Genomic DNA, 17,069 nt, shown 5'->3' on the forward strand with positions numbered 1-17,069 from the left:
GACCATTAATGTGTGCAAAATAAACTGAATTGCAACACAGCCATCAACACCATCAACATCACACCCTTTACTTCCTGTTTGTTTCTCTATCTTGTTTTCCTCTACTTCGCTGGTTAAATTGTACGTGATGGCTACCGTGCATTCACACAAACAAACAAGTGAAGCAGTACTGCTGCTCTTCAGCCTGTGGTCACTAGGATTTCCGTTCCATTCGCAGCCCGTCTGTTTGTCTCTGTGTGCTCTTGTGTTCTCTGTGATGCGTTTGTTCTTAATATGAAACAGCCCAAGTTTAAATCCACATCAAATGACTTGTGAGCGTGGCAGACAAATTTGGCCACCCACCACAAAACCTTGAGGTGGTGAAGTCATGAGGAGAACAAATGTGAAGCCACACAGTTTTTTCCTGTGAGAACAATGATGATGTCTTACTTCCAAAAATACATTTCTACTGATGAGAGAGCTCTCTAACACCAATAAATAACATTTATTTCATATTGATTGCAGTATGTTAGTAACACTAATAACATGCAGAGTATCCGTTCTTAGCGATATTATTCAGCTTTAAAGGAATTGTTCATCATTTTGGGAAATATGCTCATTGGCTTTGGGGGTTAGATGAGAAGATCAGTACCGCTCTCAACTATGGAAAGCGGTATCAATCTTCTCTCTCAACATTGGACAAGAAAGTGAATAAGTGTATTTCTCAAAATGTTTTGCTATCTCTCTAATCTCGCTTGCTGTCACTGTACTCCAACAATAAAGAGTAACTTTCTGACAGCAATCCCACATTACAGCCACGAGTTATTTAACTTATCAATGCACGGAAAGGAAAACTTTAAATTACAGATTAAATGTTGTGTCACAGAAAACAGACTAAAACAGCATTTGGTTCAGATCACATACTGAAAGCTTTATCACTGCATAAATAGACACCGAGAGCCAAACACATCTGCTTCTTAGCACACTGATGCTGCAGTTTCACTACATTTGCTGTGATGTGAAGGTTGCCGTCGTGGTGTTTCAGGCTTGTTTGTCAGATCCGGGGCTAGATGCAGAGCTCTCGGTGCCAGTCGCTTGACAGAACTGAAAGCAGCATCAGCTCTGTGCTTCATAAACAAGGAGTAGGGGGGTTACATACAGCAGTTTTAGCAACAGAAAGCAAACATTTGGCAAAAGTAAATATTGGCTTGTTGGTAAGAGGGCACAGAGTCTAAACTACAGGAAAACATGTTGTTGATGCAGACTGAGTTAACCTGTGTGTGTTTGTGTGTGTGTGCATGTGTAGGTTCGAGCTGATGCGAATGTGTTGGCAGTACAACCCGAAGATGCGTCCATCTTTTGTGGAGATCATCAGCAGCATAAAGGATGAGCTGGAGCCGTCTTTTAGTGAGGTTAGTTTCTTCTACAGCGCCGATAACAAGCCAGCCGACGCTCCGCAGCTCCACCTGGACAAGATGGACAACATGGATGACGTTCCTTTGGACCCCCCCTCTTCCACCCAACCACAGCAAGCCCCAGTCCCACTACAGACCCCACCCTCACCAAGCTCAGAGGCCCCACCTGCCCCTTCGCTAGCCCCGAGCTCCCCTTCCTCTCCCTGCACATCCACCGCTGCCATGGACAAGCAGCCCTCCAGCCAGCAGGCAGCCAACGGGCTGTCGGGGGCGGGCCTCGCAGCAGGGTCAGGGCTCGGGACAGGCTCAGGCGTCACGATGCGACCGTCTCTGGACGAACTGCCGCCGTACGCGCACATGAACGGAGGACGCAAAAACGAGCGCGCCATGCCCCTCCCACAGTCCTCTGCCTGCTGATCGGACAGACAGCCACCAGACTGCAAACCCTGCCACCTTCTGCTCCACAGAACCTGATGTCTCAGTGGGTGGGATCTCTCTCTCTCTCTCTCTCTCTTTTTTTTTTTTTAAAATGAAATACAGCAAAACCATGTCCACCAGCTGGGTGTGGCTTTTCGGTGACGAGCAGAGACTCACAGGAAGGTGGAGAAAACTGTCATTTGGTCCATGTTCTGCTGTACCTCCACACACTTTTTTTTTTTTCATATTATTCTAGTTTTGGTTTCTACCAGCTGGCTGTCAGATGTGACACTGGCCTTGCTGCTGAGTCGGAAGAACAAAAAACTGTAAAAGAAAGGAAAAAAAATCATTACGAGAGAGCTCTCTATTTCTCTCTTTGGCTGAACTTATTTTATAAAGTGTTGTTTGTTACTTTTTTATATGTATTTCCAAATGGGGGGAGAAAAATGTGCAGGCCTTTATAAATGACCAGCGTTTTGGTCGCTTTTGGGCGGGCATTATGGTGAAACTGTTAAGCATATCTAATGAAGAAGCACTCAGAGAGGTCAGCGTCTCCGTCGGTCGTTCAGTAGTGTTGTTGCTCTGCAGGCTGGGTGTCAGCGTAATGCCGGGTCAACAGCCAATCCGCTGAAATAAACAACCAGAGAGGGAAAGGTCAAATCTGCCAAATTTGTTTGCCAAAATTGTACTTTTTGTCGAATCCTCTCTTCTGCAGTCTTGCCCTAAAATTCTTCACCACCCCTGCGTTGAAAATGGAAGCAAAAAAAAAATATATATATATAGCACTTTGATCTGCTTCCACGCTGTTCTCATTCTGAACGTTTGTGATTCAAAGGATATTCAGTTCCCTCTATAGTCCTACACTCTTCGTCTGTTGCTGTTCACTGATATCTACAGCTACTGTTTTGATCCGGTCAGTAGACCTCTGTCAAACGGTTGTCTATCAAAACGATAGAAGACGTCGTAGACTTTGGTTACATCAATTTATCTGAAATTGAGCCACAACTTGTCACAAAGTGCTGTTCCATAAGGTTTAAACGCCAAAAAACAGTCAGTAAAGAAGCAAAAAAAAAAAACCTCAGAGCAAAGGACTGAGGAGGGACGATCGTAAAGAGGAAAACACTAGAACAAAACACTAGATCTATAACGTCTCTCAATCTGAGTTTGCTCCAAGTTCAGAGACAAAGTTGTTGTATACAAACAGGTATTTTTTTAGACTAGTCATTAGTCTCCAACATTTACAACATCTCTACGTGGGCAGAGCATTTATGTACACACCAGTTGTTTGTGTCACTTTTCTAACTTTTATACGGTTGGAGACATTCATCATGTACAGAAAGAAGCTGCTATTCCTTATTTCTCTTGTGGTTGTAATATAGTTAATATCTATATATAAAAAGAGAAACAACTCCTTCAGGTCAGATCTACAAACGTTTCCACTACAGTCCATTTTTTTTAAATGCTTGTAATTGTGTAAAGTGTATCTGAGCTGGTTTCATTTCTGTGTTTGCGTAAAAGGTACGACAATTTGCCTTGTGTTTTGAAACACCGGTAACTTCCCCTCCCATCTGACTAGAGGTCAGCGATGGTACCGATGACCATCTCTGTCCTCGTCTTCTCTCGGGACGCGTCCACCTCTGTCCTCATGGATTTGGACTAGACCCCCTCTACCCATCATCAGAGGACAGAAGTCAGGCGCCACTGCAGAGTCCCAACTAAATCTCAGGTCAAAGAGAAAAGTTAAATCCTTTTCTACTTTCCTTTTTTTTTTTCGTGCTGTCATACCCAGAGACATCCAGCCTGGTGTGTGTGTTAACCTCTGTCTGATTCTGTCTCCCTCTGACTCTGTTATTTCAGTTTCTTTGATCATTAGACAAGAGCAGTGTTTCAAACAACAGTCTGAAACCAGAAGGGTCACAGTCAGTTTTGGATTTGTTCTTGCACTGTTTGTATGAAGCCCCAAAACAGACAAAATGTAGTAAAATGTTATCATACATCAAATAATGTTTAGTTAAATAATTAAAATAGTGTTAAAAGAAATATTAAGCTTTATATTTTGTCTTTTACCTTCACTCTTTTATTTATTTTTCACCAGCTAACTGTATTTGTCCACACCTTGCTTTTTCTTTTTTCCATTCCCTACTTTCCATGATTTGTCAGGGCAATTATTGCTCCTGCGTGTGTGTGTGTGTGTGTGTGTGTGTGTGTGTGTGTGTGTGTGTGTGTGTGTGTGAGAGGACTGTGTGGCTACCTTTCTTAACTGAGGACACTGGTGGCTAAACTCACTGAGCATCAGCCTTCTCAGCTAGCTAGCTAGTTGAAGCTAACTTTCATTGTTAGCGCATGTACTGTTAAGCCAGCAAACTAATGCTAACAGTTAGCTAGCTAATGCTACTTAGAATTTTATAGTTAATTTGAAGTCACATTCTGCTATAATATGTCAAGAGTAACACAACACAAGACTTATCTTCCATTGTGGAGCAGGTTACACGGATGATTAACATTATGTGCACTGACCGCTGTAATTTAGGTAGCTAGCTGAAAAGGCTGGTGCTCACTGGGTTTAGCCACCAGTGTTTCCAGTTAAACTAGCAAACCACACAGACTGCATGGTGTACACACACTGTGGAGCAAACATTGCCCTGTCATACATGGACACATCTGATTGGAAATGTGGTGAGGAAAAGGACATTTTGCGAGAAAAAATAAAAAGCTTATTTCTTTTTTTTAACTAATAGATTGGAGATTAAAGGAAAAGTATGAAGCTTAATTTTTTGTTTTACACTCCATTTTGATTATATAACTAAAGGTATTATTTAGCAATGAATTCAGATATATTTATGACTTGTCTGATAACCTTTAACTACATTTTGTCAGCTTCAGGGTTTCATATGTCGGTGCTGTGAAATAACACTGGCTTCAAGGTACAAAGTAAATGCAAAATGGAATATATGTGATGTAGCTGTGAACCTTAAAAACACATTTTTCTGAAGTGCAAAAACCTGTCTGTAGGATAATTTCACTTTCTGCTAATCAACTTTTTTTAAATTCAAGGGTGGGTTTCTGTATGCTGCTGGAGTCATCTGCATTATTTATCTTTTTTCCAACATATTAACATTTGTCTGTAGAAGGTTGCTGAAGTAAAATTGGGTTAAGAAATAAGTGGAATTATCTTACAGCACTGACAGACTTTTTAAAATAAAGTCAGTAGAAAAAATAGATTTCACGATTAAGTATGACACTAAAGGGATTCAGGATTGAGGCCCTTTTGTTTCTATGAATATGTTTTTTTTTTTGTTGTTTTTTTTTAATGAAAATACTAAACTTGTATTCAGCCACACACATTTGGTTTGAGACAAGTTTGCTGTAAGAGAACAGCATCATTGAACAGACTGTTGTATCACAGAAGGTTTACTAAAGAGTCACATCAGACTAAAACATGAAGACAAGCATGATCAGAGAGGAGCACATGGAATAGATTTTAAAGGCTCATTCACCTCACAAAGTTACATTTGGATTCCCAGACCAGATGTTTCTTGGTTATTTATGTTATTTTTTGTGAAGTGTAAATCACTGTACAAATACCCCGCAAGTTTTTTTTTTTTTTTTTTTTTTTTAATTTCTTTTCCTTTTGATATTTTTGTGTTTCTTTTGCTATTTCGGCGGAAGGTTTTTGTTATTCCTTCAACCATCCATCTACCTCACTGTTTAGTTTTGTTTCTTTCAATCTATTTACGCGTACAGAAAGACAAAACATCTCATCTCTGTTGTCCGGCTGTAATGACGATCTTACCGAGTGCTGATTACACGGTCAAATTCAAACCACAAACCAAACCATCCTGGAGGGGGAAGGAGCATCGAAACATGAAACATGGCCAGCAGGGGGAAACCAGATTAATGCTGGTGAACATTTGTTTCTACTCTGCGGGTGATCAACCGATCATTCGGGCTCCTGTTAGATTATTAAGAGGTGCTGGAGAGTTTTGGGACGAAGCGGTCATATAAGTTCCCATTAAGACCAGTACATCTGTTTACGAACTTGTGCTGTGGGTGATTGATTGAAGCTCTGCTCCACCCAGTAAGCTATGATGTTTAACTTTTTAATTTTTTTTTTTTTTTTTTTTTTACCTGGAGTCTGGCAGAGTGGAAAACTGGTTCATTTCTCTGATCCTGTACTGTGAGAGGAGCTGTTAGAAACATTGGAGAAAGGAGGAAGTGTCCTGCTGTGACGAGTTGTTAAAACCTCCTGACCTCCCTCACCCTTCCTTTCTCAGACACACACCCCCCCCCTCCCCTCCCCTCCCGACCTCCACCCACTGTCCCTGTGTGCTGCACTCCTCCCATCGCTGTATATTAGTGTTACTGACCAGCCTGTAGAGACCTGACAGCTCTGTTTTCACACCTACAGCCTGAAGCTTAGCCCGAGTTTGTGCCTCTCATGTGTTGCCATTACATTTCAGTCACTTTTTTTTTCTTTTGCAAAATAATTACCCAGCAATCTTTTCAAAACCCAGAAACCTGCTGTCTGTTCTGAAGGTATTTCCAGAATACTCAGATCACCTGGATGAAAATATCAAGTCCGCTGCATGATCTGAGTTTTTCAAAGATAAGTGGGTGATTATTTTTGGGGGAAAAATTGATGTTTAGCTCTGTGACTTGAACGTAGTGGTGATTAGTGATACATGAGAGGCACAAACTGGAGCCAACTGAAGCCTACATCTGCACCTTCGAAACTAGCAGAGCCAGGAGGAGTCTGGAAATAAAGGTCTTATGGATAATAAGAAGGACCATGTTGTCTTGAAGCAGGAACTTAAGTTAATAACTGAAAAATGTTAGACTTTGTCTTTTTTTTTCTGACCTAGGCTTGTTTAAAAGATACTTTGGAGGCATGTATAACCAGAACTGCTCTCTGACTGTCTTTTTCTTCTTTTTTTTTTTTTCAATATTATCTGTGTGACAATTTGAATCTGTGACCCCCTCACAGTCTTTCACTCCATATAGAGGACCATTATGAGACTTTGGGCTGCTAAAAGAAGAAGGGGGATGGGATTTGGGGGAGGATCTGTGCATTTAGTTTGGGACAGCTTACACTGGTTAACTGTTAACATAACATACTGTACGTACAGTAAATTACCGCTGCTAGTACACGTTACAGTGATGTTTGTATGCTCTGCTAAACCGTTAACGACGGGTTTAATGTTCCATACGCTACCAGACTGAAATAGTTAATCTACATTCCCACATACCTCAGTGGGCTTTAATGTGCTCTGAAAGCGGTTTGTTTCTCGTCATTGACTGACGCCATGTGGAGTGCCAGGTAGAAGGAAGGCATTTCTAGGTAGACCACATCTGGCTTCATTTAAGCCTTTTGATCATTCAAAGACGTGTGTGTGTGTGTGTGACCTGAGAGCTAGCTAATGATCCATACCGGTTGCTATGGAAACACCTCTGTTAACCAAGAAGCTAGTTAACGATGTGTTGTGTTTTACACATGTAAATGACTTCCTGTTCATGTGTCTCTTGAGGTTCCTTTCCTGCCTTCATGGGATGTTGGTGCTGTTCCCGTCTGCCTAGACCTGTTGCCATGGTGATCACAATTCCAGTAAAACCTTCCTTCCTCTTCTTCTCATTTCATTAATCTTCTGTCTCTCCTTACAAGGCAGGTTTGTGGTTTCAGGCTGCGAGTGTTGGGATCTGAGCTGTAGCTGACATCATCAGTAGGTTCTGGTTTAGAGTCCAGCCACAGCTGACTGATCCGATGAGGTCAGGATGGGTATTTCAGTGTTTGTGGTCTGATTTTTGCCTCACTTTTACCACTGGAACGCCTCACAGAGCGGACATGAAATTTAACAAATTTCCTTTTTTCTTTTTTTCTTTTCTTTTCTTTTTCTTTTTTTTTTTTTTTACAATGATGGCCAATTTGTTGTTAGATTTTGATGTGTGTAAATTATTCATAGCCTTCCATCTCTTGCGTTTCTATTGAAATGATCTGTTAGACTGAGGTTTCATTTAGGTTTTCTTTTGTACATGCTGTTGTAGGGATTTTTTCCTGTTATAAATATATTCTGAATACTGGGGAAAAAATGATTGGCAGAAGGAAAAGAGAATGTCTGTTTCTCTGATTCTTTTTTTTTCTACACAAGATTTAAGATGAATAAAAATGTATGCAAACAGTTTGACTGCTCGTCTTTGTTGGGAAATATCATGTCTGCACCAGTACTGCTACATTTTGAACCACTGATACAGGATTACCGCAATGAAATATCAGAGAAATGGATACCAAGTAAATAAATGCCATTTTGCTCCAATATGGCTGCACTTACCAGTCACTATTTTACAGATTAAGACCAGGTGTATACATGCAAAATATATGATAAGCACATAAAATATGATACATTAACTGCACAGTAGCAGTTAGACCACCAACAACATTGACTTCTGACAGTTTAATGCAAACTACTCATTCTGTAAGAATTTGTGCTTTAAAATCCCTCTAAGAACAAATTAAGTGTGTTGATCTGTGTTAATTAATCAGTTAAGTCTGGATTCAGTTCATGCTCCCTCTTGTTCATTTGTGGTTTAACCTTCAAGTATTTCACTCAAATGTTTGGCTAAAAGAATTAAAATCTATTTATCTCCTTCATGAATACTCATGCTTCCTCAGTAAAGTTAGGGTTAGTAGAAAAATCAAGTATTTTTTTCACCACTGGGAGGAACTTTCACCACTGGATTTGGAGTTTTTCAGTCACAGAACATTTAGTACATGATGCAGTTTAACGATGTAGCTGCAGGTGGCAGCAGTGCGCCTGAGGAGACGCAGGGCGGCAGACCTTTGACATGAGACGGCGTAGTGACGTCTTTACGTTGTTTACGACAGATGACTGTTGCTGTTCAACAGCCCTTCACTTGTTAGCTTAGTGCTTTAACATACATTCATTTCCCATTAGGTAGGCAATGAGCGTAAGTGGGATTTAAGGTGGAATGAAGTGTTCCTGCAGAGTTGAGGTAAATAACTGCTTTCTGTGCTGTTTCTTGTCATGGGACGTATTGTGCTAACAGCAGCCACTTAGCTTCCAAGCTAATAGACTGACAGATAAAACACTCGTTAACAAATTAACGTTAGTGCAATACCGGCTACTGACAACTGGAATCAGTCCACACTAACTGAACTAGCTAGCTGTGGTGTGTATTTACAGTATGTAGCGTCTGTAAGCCGATAGTTTCTACCGCTGTCAGTGTCAAAACAACGGAATAGTGTTTCGGTTAAACAAGTGACCGTGTTAACTGGTGACTCCCAGCTGAATGCGTCTATGGTTGCTCGTAGTGACGGCAGCTGTTGAAATGAGTATATATTTATATATAACAGTATATATATTCGTATGGTCCTTTTTGTCTTACAGTATGTAAATTAAACAGTATGGCCAACAAGAAGCATTCACCTGTCTTGAAGTTACTTTTAATGTGGAGAAACATAGATTAGTTGACATTATACAGGTTCATTGGTTGAATATGAGCCACTTTCCGACTGAGGATAACGGTATAAAATCCCAAGATAGTCTATAGCTGCACTGCCAAATTATACTTAGGCTTAGGCTACGGTTTGTTCCCCTTATTGTAAGAATCATTACGAGAGGTGAATGCTTTTTGCTGAGCATAATTTAATTTACGTAAATGACTAGCGTAGATATTAAACAAAGGATGAGTATGTATTTTAAATTTATTTAAAATTGTGGCTTTTACAAGGACACCTACGTGTTCTGTTCGTGTTTTCAACAGCTGCAATCACTACGGGCAACCACGACGCACTCAGCAGTAAGTCACCAGTTAACACGGTCACTATTTCAACCGAAACACCGGAAAGCAGTATTTAGCCATTTTGTGACTTGTTTTGTAGGTGCCATTGACTGCGTCCTGCAGTGTAGTATGCCAAATAAATGTATAGAAATGGATTTTAAGTCGCGATGTACCTGCTTTCTGTAAAACTCTGCTGCATATGTCTGTGCATCATAAACTGTAGTGCTTATGGTGCAGAAACATGAAACTTTGTTTGTTTGTTGCCATGTTTACAAGTCCTATTGCATGCTGTGTTATCCTTTCAGTTGCAGAGATGAAAAACATGCATCTTAAATGTTCCCTTCACCTGTTTTCCTTTCAGAAATCAGTAATGCCGTAGAGGAAAGAGAGGCGCTGCCAAGTCTCCTCCATCTGGAAGGAGAGGTGTCCTCAAAAATGGCAACTGAACTCCATGAGACTATATTTATGGCCAAGCAGCAGCGCCACAAAAACCTGTTTCTTAACTACAGGAACCTTAATAATTTCCCTGTAGAGCTGCTGAAAGATGAAGGCTTGCAGTTTCTGGAGAGACTGTACATGAAGAGGAACTCACTCACTACATTGGTATCCACATAGTTCACACTGATTTAACCATGTCCGACATCATTCATACAGTTTATTTTTGTCTTGCATAAACACAAATGCTCTAACAGAACATAACTCAAGACCTTTTCTCAAATGTTAGAAGGTCTGTTAGTGAGACAATGGTGAGCAGGGCTATTTCACATGTTTTATTTCCTGTCAGATTTACTGTATTTCTGCTTTTGTTTCTCTCTATATCAGCCTGACAATCTTGCACAGAAGCTTCCAAATCTAATTGAACTGTGAGTATTCAGAAAAATTGTGTTTTTTGCACAAATAATCATAACTATCTTAATTTGACAGCAAAATACTATGTTTCTTTTTTATGCTTATTATTTGCTGGTAAATATGTGAAAGTTGGATGTATGACCAGCAGTTGATACCAGAATTTCACTGACATGATAATAAAAGGTCTCACACTGTAACCAATGAGATGGAAAATAGTTTGGTTTATATTCAAATTGTAACTTTTATTGTGTCTTCCATTGAAGGTATTTGCACTCAAACAACATAGTCATTATTCCTGAAGGTGAGTCCTCGTTTATTTCATTATAAGGTGCTTCTGTCTCACTTACCGTAGCTTTAATTTAACAGTATTTGAATTCATCGCTGCTTTACTTTGTGGTCGAAGACATAGTCATCAAATGTCTGTTCATGGTCGGTGTACTTGTGTAAGCTTTCGTTTGTTGAAGAGATACAACAATATTGATTGAATATGACAAGAGGTTGTTGACTCAGATGACATTTAATAAGCGACTGCTAAAAAACTCTCAAAGTTTAAGAAAGTAAACAAGCAAACCAATTACCACAATAAGAGAGTAGTCGAGAAGCTCAGATTGTACAAATCTTTTATAACCCACATTGATTTATTAATACTGACATGACGTAACATGATATAAAATGCTAGATTAGTAAGACTGTCAATAAAGTGTAAAAGCAGAAGAACTTCAACTCAATTTATGATGTCAGCTTGAATGTTATTTGTGACTGCGTGTCCTTTATCTTTGCTTATGAGGGCAGCTATGATAAATATATCTGTTGAATATAATGAGGGCGACTATGGTTTGATCCTCAGCTATCGGAAACTTGGCCAGGCTGCAGTCATTGGACCTGAGTAATAACGCCCTCCAGCTCCTCTGTCCAGAGGTTGGCCGACTGAGGTCCCTACGGCACCTGAGACTGTCCAATAACCAGCTGAAATGCCTCCCTCCAGGTAAAACACAGCCGCCGAGTTTAATAAAAGATAAAACAAGATATGTATCCATATAAAATATATTTATTGTCTCTATGCGTATAAATGAGAACACTTTTATACATTCACTCACTACATTTGCCACTGTTGGGTAGTATGTCATGGTTGATATGCCTTCTGGTGAGTGTCAGTCTTCAGTTGAGAGAAACCAACTTGAATAGCCAGCAGAGGGCACCAGAGTTCCTCAATTAAACTGAAAAGAAAAGCAGAGAGAAGACAGCAGCACTGTCCTGTGTGTCATCAGCACAGAGAGAATGTGGATGTTGTGTATTATCCAGATAATAGTTATTCTGGAGGAATATAATACAACAAGGAACACAGTTGTTCAACTTGATATTTCCATCTTATATTATGGTTTTGGAATTCAACCTCAGAAACATTTTTAAAATGAATTAAAAATATTGGTGACATGTCAACATTATACTATTATTTGTGAGCAACAAATCGATCGTGGAAAGGCACTTATTCTCACTTTTAATACACACAGTTATGTTCTGTGTCTGAGCAGCATATTAACTCAGATGGAGTCCTCATCGTGCTGTGAATGCACCATTTAAAGCCCATTTCAGAAAGATAAAAACACTTCAAGTGACTGGATGTGGATCAGTCATGTGAGCTAAACAGGAAAAGTAGATGTGATTTTTGAGAAATGCACAGATGTCAAGAAAGTCAAGTTCAGGCTCTCTCATGTTTCAGAGATTGGCGATCTGCAGGAACTAGAGACTCTGGACGTGTCCATGAACCAGCTGATGTCTCTACCAGACCGGCTGCACCGCTGTGTCTCTCTGCAGAATTTGACGGCGGACCACAACCCATTGAGCCACATTCCCCGGCAGCTCTGCTGGCTCCACCGCCTGAACCAGCTCTCCATGGCCGCTAACCGGCTGACCTTTTTACCGCTCGGTCAGTGTATCCCCTTAAATGTGCGTCGCCATAGTGATTTGGATATTGTGAGTAAGGCAGTGTTAGTATGTGAATGTGTGTGTGTGTGTTTCAGATCTGGGCAGATCACGGGAGCTGCAGTTTGTGTTTGTGGACAACAACGTGGACCTAAAAGGCCTTCCCTCCTACTTGTATAACAAAGTGATCGGCTGTAGCGGGTAACGCACCTTCCCAGGTTCACCAGTTATATATAGGCTACACATAGCGTTGGTTGGATTCAGTTAATTGAACTTGGATGAGTTGAACTTTTTGTAGTATTGTTTGATTTAATAATTATAAAATGTGAACAAAACACCAAGAAAAGAGAAAAAAAAAGGTTGCAAAATGTATCTTCAGGTGCACATAGCATTCATCTTGGCTAATTACTCTGAACACATGAGATGAGACACTATAAAACACATTTCTAATTAGGTGTGTGTGTGTGTGTGTGTGTGTGTGTGTGTGTGTGTGTGTGTGTGTGTGTGTGTTGCTTCTGCGCAGGTGTGGTGTGTCATCCCAGGTGCTGGAGGGAGAGTGGGGTGAGGTTCTGGGTGAGGCGTTGAGCGAGGCTCTGGTCGGGCTGCCGGCTGAAGTGAAGGTGGTGGGCTCGGAGACGGATAACGTGGTTCCCCTCGAGGAGCTCGCCATGAGGACCCTGCACCGCCTTTATCACCACCGCCCGACAGGTGAGGAGTAATATACACCTCGTACACCTGTGCACAGTGGTAGCCAGCCTGGCATTTTACTTTCATTTTTTGTTTTGTTTATGTTTGTGTACTGGTGCATCTCCCAGTGCCTCACTGGAGATGAAAAAAGTCTAATCAATGTGGTTATTACTGAAATTACTGAAAATCTATGTTTAACTACAAGTTTTGTGTTTTTAGACCTGAACTTGCTGCCTCCCATCACCCTCCCAAAGAGCCTGCTGGACCTGCTGCAGTTCCCGCTGGGTCACTGCCACCGCTGCAGCCAAGCCATGTTCACCATCATCTACCCCAAACTCTTCCCCCTCCGTGACACCGCCCTGGCAGGAGTGCACCGCAGGTTACAACAAAAACACACACGTCTACAGAGCTGCTACGGACTAGTGACAACTAGATAGCGACTTCACCCTTCCTCTCTTTCTCACTCTTTCTTCTCCCTTCTTTCCTGTTTAGGACGACTGTGAGTTTCGTGGCCTATTGCTGCTCCAGTCACTGCCTCCGGACATTTAACCTGCAGGGGTGACACCGCCTCCTTCGCCTGGCCCCCTTCCACACAGGAGCTGCTGATGGGTCTCCAGACAATGACGCCTCGTCATCTGTCACTCGGATCTTGAAGGTCTGTGCAGCATCAGTGCAGACAAGTAGAGAGAAGCAGCCTGTGTGGATGTTTGGTGGGTCAGATGATGGACGCAGGACGTTTCAATACAAAACACTGAGACTAACCAGCTGGGAGGATTGTATTCCTTTTGTGTGTATTAACAACTATGTGTGAACAGTGCACTGCTGTGTTCATTTAACTTCATCTTGTCTAGAAACAGTATTAGACCTGAAGTAACTACAAACCCCCCCCATTCTCACAAGTGGGCACTTTAAAAAGTTTGAAGAACAAGCACTGTTTGGATTTTTGACCATTTTTCACACAGAAATATTTTGCAGCAGACACATCCCACTGATTGTGGAGTCATCTTCGAGGTATTAACATTTGTAGATTGATTTGTTTTACTGATTACTGAAAAAAAAAACACTTGAAGGATTACAATTAAAAAGAATGTATCTATTTGATATGTGTCATTTTCAGCAGCAAGTTGTTAAAGGAGACTTAATAACTTTCCAACAGAAGCCATGTGTCTTTGAACGAGACACCAAACTCTCACATACAGTAAATGCTTTACATTTGGAGCCAAACTCATGGTCATAATTCTATATTAATTTCTTAGACAGTTTCCAGACTATAATATAAAGTTTGGCGGAGTTCACAATGTTGGTCATATTGTAGTGTAGGTATCTGTTTTAAAATGTTGACCGGTTTTGGAGCAAAATTCCATGTTATTAACCTTTTGAAAAGTAATATTTTTGTTATGAGTACATGCTTTAAACTAAAATGCACTCTGTATAAAACTCAAAGGAACTTAAAATGCTCAAATTGTTGCAACAACCTTGAAGGTTTAACATTCACAGCCTCAGCAGCCTCACTCAGTTCAAAGTCAAAGGTTTCTGTCATCATCTGTAGGAAATGAACTTTGTATAAATATATAAATAGAGGCACTGTGTGATTCTCTGGTTGAACTGACGCTTGTGTGTTCATGTTCATTACTATGTTGTACAGTTCTAATTTATCATTTGTTTTGATTGTGTTGCTTTTGACAGTAAATGTTGACTGATGTTTGACTTGAAGTGAATTTGGCCTCTCTGTCTGTTCCACAGCAAAGAATGTACGTTTGTTTAGAATAAATTCAGCTACAGCTTCTTACAGTAGCTCATGTCACTTTAGACTATTGTAGCTGCAATGTTAGCAATCAGTGTTAAGAAGGAGGAATAGGAAAGTGTTGTGCCAAATAGTTCGGTGCCAAGCTGGCCCAGGAGAGCTTTGCTTGACTCCAGACCTGTTATCTTCTACACTCGTCACCTTTAACAGTTCTCTTGGCTTCAAGATGATTTTCCCACAGACGCAGGAATGATATATCTATTGTCAGGACACTGTAAGCCTAATTTAAAGCATTTAAACATCAGTGCAGCTATTTTCAAATCAACTGTCATGCAAAATGTTAAAACCAAACAAAAAGTGTCATATTTCTGGTGTGGTGACATAACTATACGCATGCTTTTACTGACCAATGTTAAAAGGAATTCATGTTAAATGTATTTCAAAGCATCTTTTATCGAGGCGAGAGCACATCTTTGTTGATCCTATGAGGTACTCTGGAAATATTATGCCTTAATATGTATGTAACATGTGAGAGGAGTAGTGATGATACGTTGTCAGTGATAATAGAGGGGTGTGGAGGGGTGGAGCAGAAAGTTGAGCGGCTCCATTATGAGAATCGATGGCGAGTTCAGTGTGAGAGCATGATCCTCTCTGTCCTCCCTCTGGGACTATCACATCTCTGCTGACTGCACTTAAGACGATGATAACACACAAGCAAGCTGCATGTTCGCATAAGAACACGGGTTCTTATGTGTATGTAAACACACACACGAGCTGCACTGGACACGACGGCAGAGGAGAATATACATACAGTGTTCAGCAGGAAGCGACGTAAACTGATGTTCATGTGGTAAAACATTCTTCTTGATTTGTTAAAGCATAAGAAATAGTTTCACAGGAATGTGCTCATAGTGGCTGAAGTGCCCCTCTGGACCAAATTGATTCTGTAAATATATATATTATCAGATTATTGTAATATTGATAATACAACAGTTGAGATCTGTGACAGTTTATAAAATGTATAAAAGATTAAAATCCATCCTTTCTTCCTTCCTTCCCTCAATGTTATTTTTAATTGTTGAAGTTAGTTTTATATGTAAACTCACCTCATCATCAAAGGATGAAGATTTGCTCAGTCAACAAATATACACTACTTGACATGTCAACATGTTTATTTAATTAAAATTAATGTCATTATTCAATTAGATCTAATTGACTCAATTTATTTTATTGTATCATATTGTATTTAATTTATTCAATTAAATCTATCGATTGTATTTAAATTAGTCATGTAATTTATTTATTTCAAAATTCAACTTAACCTCATTAATTGGATTAATTGAATTTTATTTAATAATTGAATTTAATCTAATATATTTAATTTAGGCATTTAATTTAATCTATTTTATTTAAGCAGAATTAAATTTTATCAAATTCTTTCAACTGTTTATTACTTTTACTGTCTGTTTCAACCATGAATCCATTTCTCGTAGCGTACTGAGCACTCTGCTCTGCTTGCTTGTTAACTAAAGAACATTTCCACCACAGGAACTTTACCAGTGAATAAAGAACCTTTTTAGGGACCAAGTTTAGTTCCTGTAGGGTAGTTCCTGCAGCTATTGCACACACACAATAGCACTGGGTGATACAGCTTACTCAATATGTGCATATATAGATGTTTATCTATATATTGAAGAAGACACACCACTGCCTCCATCAGAGTCCACCAGACTCTTCAGCCCATAGTGAGGTTCATCTCCCTGCCGGTAGCTATAGCGTTTTCTCCTGGTCAGCCTGATGCGAGTTCACCTGCTGATTTATGTGCCATTTATGAACCACCTTCACAGCCACATTTGTATGTATTTCTCTGTACAGTCAAGAATGGAACAGAGTGTGAGGACGCGGTTGTCTGCAAAATGTGCAGTTTTGGTTATTCGTGAGCTGACCGAGCATTGGCTGCAAGCTATAATGAATGCATGAGGGACATTTTACATGTGTGATTTCTGTCTAAGTTAACACCGTCCCTGCTGTCTCGGTTTATATTTAGTTTCCACTTTGTGCAATGAAATTGTCGTGTGCTGTAGAGCCGATGTGCAGCTGGTCTTGCCAGTGCAAATATACTGTATTTTAGGCTGGACAGGCTATAAGAGACTTTTTGTCTGTACTGTTGTGTACAGCCTTTACAGATTAATGCTCTGTTGGTTGAGCATGTTTTGAAGACAGTATTTTGCTGTCATTGCCTTTGTGATGCAGAACATTGC

At 40.2% G+C, this 17,069-nt stretch overlaps 2 protein-coding genes across 4 annotated transcripts in view; both read left to right on the top strand.

The window, feature by feature from the left end:
• LOC122995832 (insulin-like growth factor 1 receptor) overlaps positions 1–7,984 on the top strand; it is a 56,594-nt gene extending 48,610 nt beyond the window's left edge. For all 3 annotated transcript variants that reach the window (XM_044371244.1, XM_044371318.1, XM_044371407.1), the window contains one exon: positions 1,286–7,984. In XM_044371244.1, coding sequence (XP_044227179.1) covers positions 1,286–1,811 — 526 coding nt within the window. In that variant the 3' untranslated portion in view covers positions 1,812–7,984. The remainder of the gene's footprint in view (positions 1–1,285) is intronic.
• Positions 7,985–8,643: 659 nt separating this feature from the next.
• Positions 8,644–14,777, top strand: lrrc28 (leucine rich repeat containing 28). Its single transcript, XM_044371837.1, has 10 exons — positions 8,644–8,816; positions 9,967–10,208; positions 10,428–10,468; positions 10,718–10,755; positions 11,302–11,439; positions 12,175–12,381; positions 12,476–12,578; positions 12,901–13,085; positions 13,284–13,443; positions 13,557–14,777. The coding sequence occupies exons 2-10, from the start codon at positions 10,041–10,043 to the stop codon at positions 13,624–13,626; spliced, it is 1,110 nt and encodes a 369-aa protein (XP_044227772.1). The 5' UTR covers positions 8,644–8,816; positions 9,967–10,040; the 3' UTR covers positions 13,627–14,777.
• The last annotated feature ends 2,292 nt before the right edge of the window (positions 14,778–17,069 follow it).

This window comes from Thunnus albacares, chromosome 1 (genome assembly GCF_914725855.1).
Source record: "Thunnus albacares chromosome 1, fThuAlb1.1, whole genome shotgun sequence".
Lineage (NCBI taxonomy): Eukaryota > Metazoa > Chordata > Actinopteri > Scombriformes > Scombridae > Thunnus > Thunnus albacares.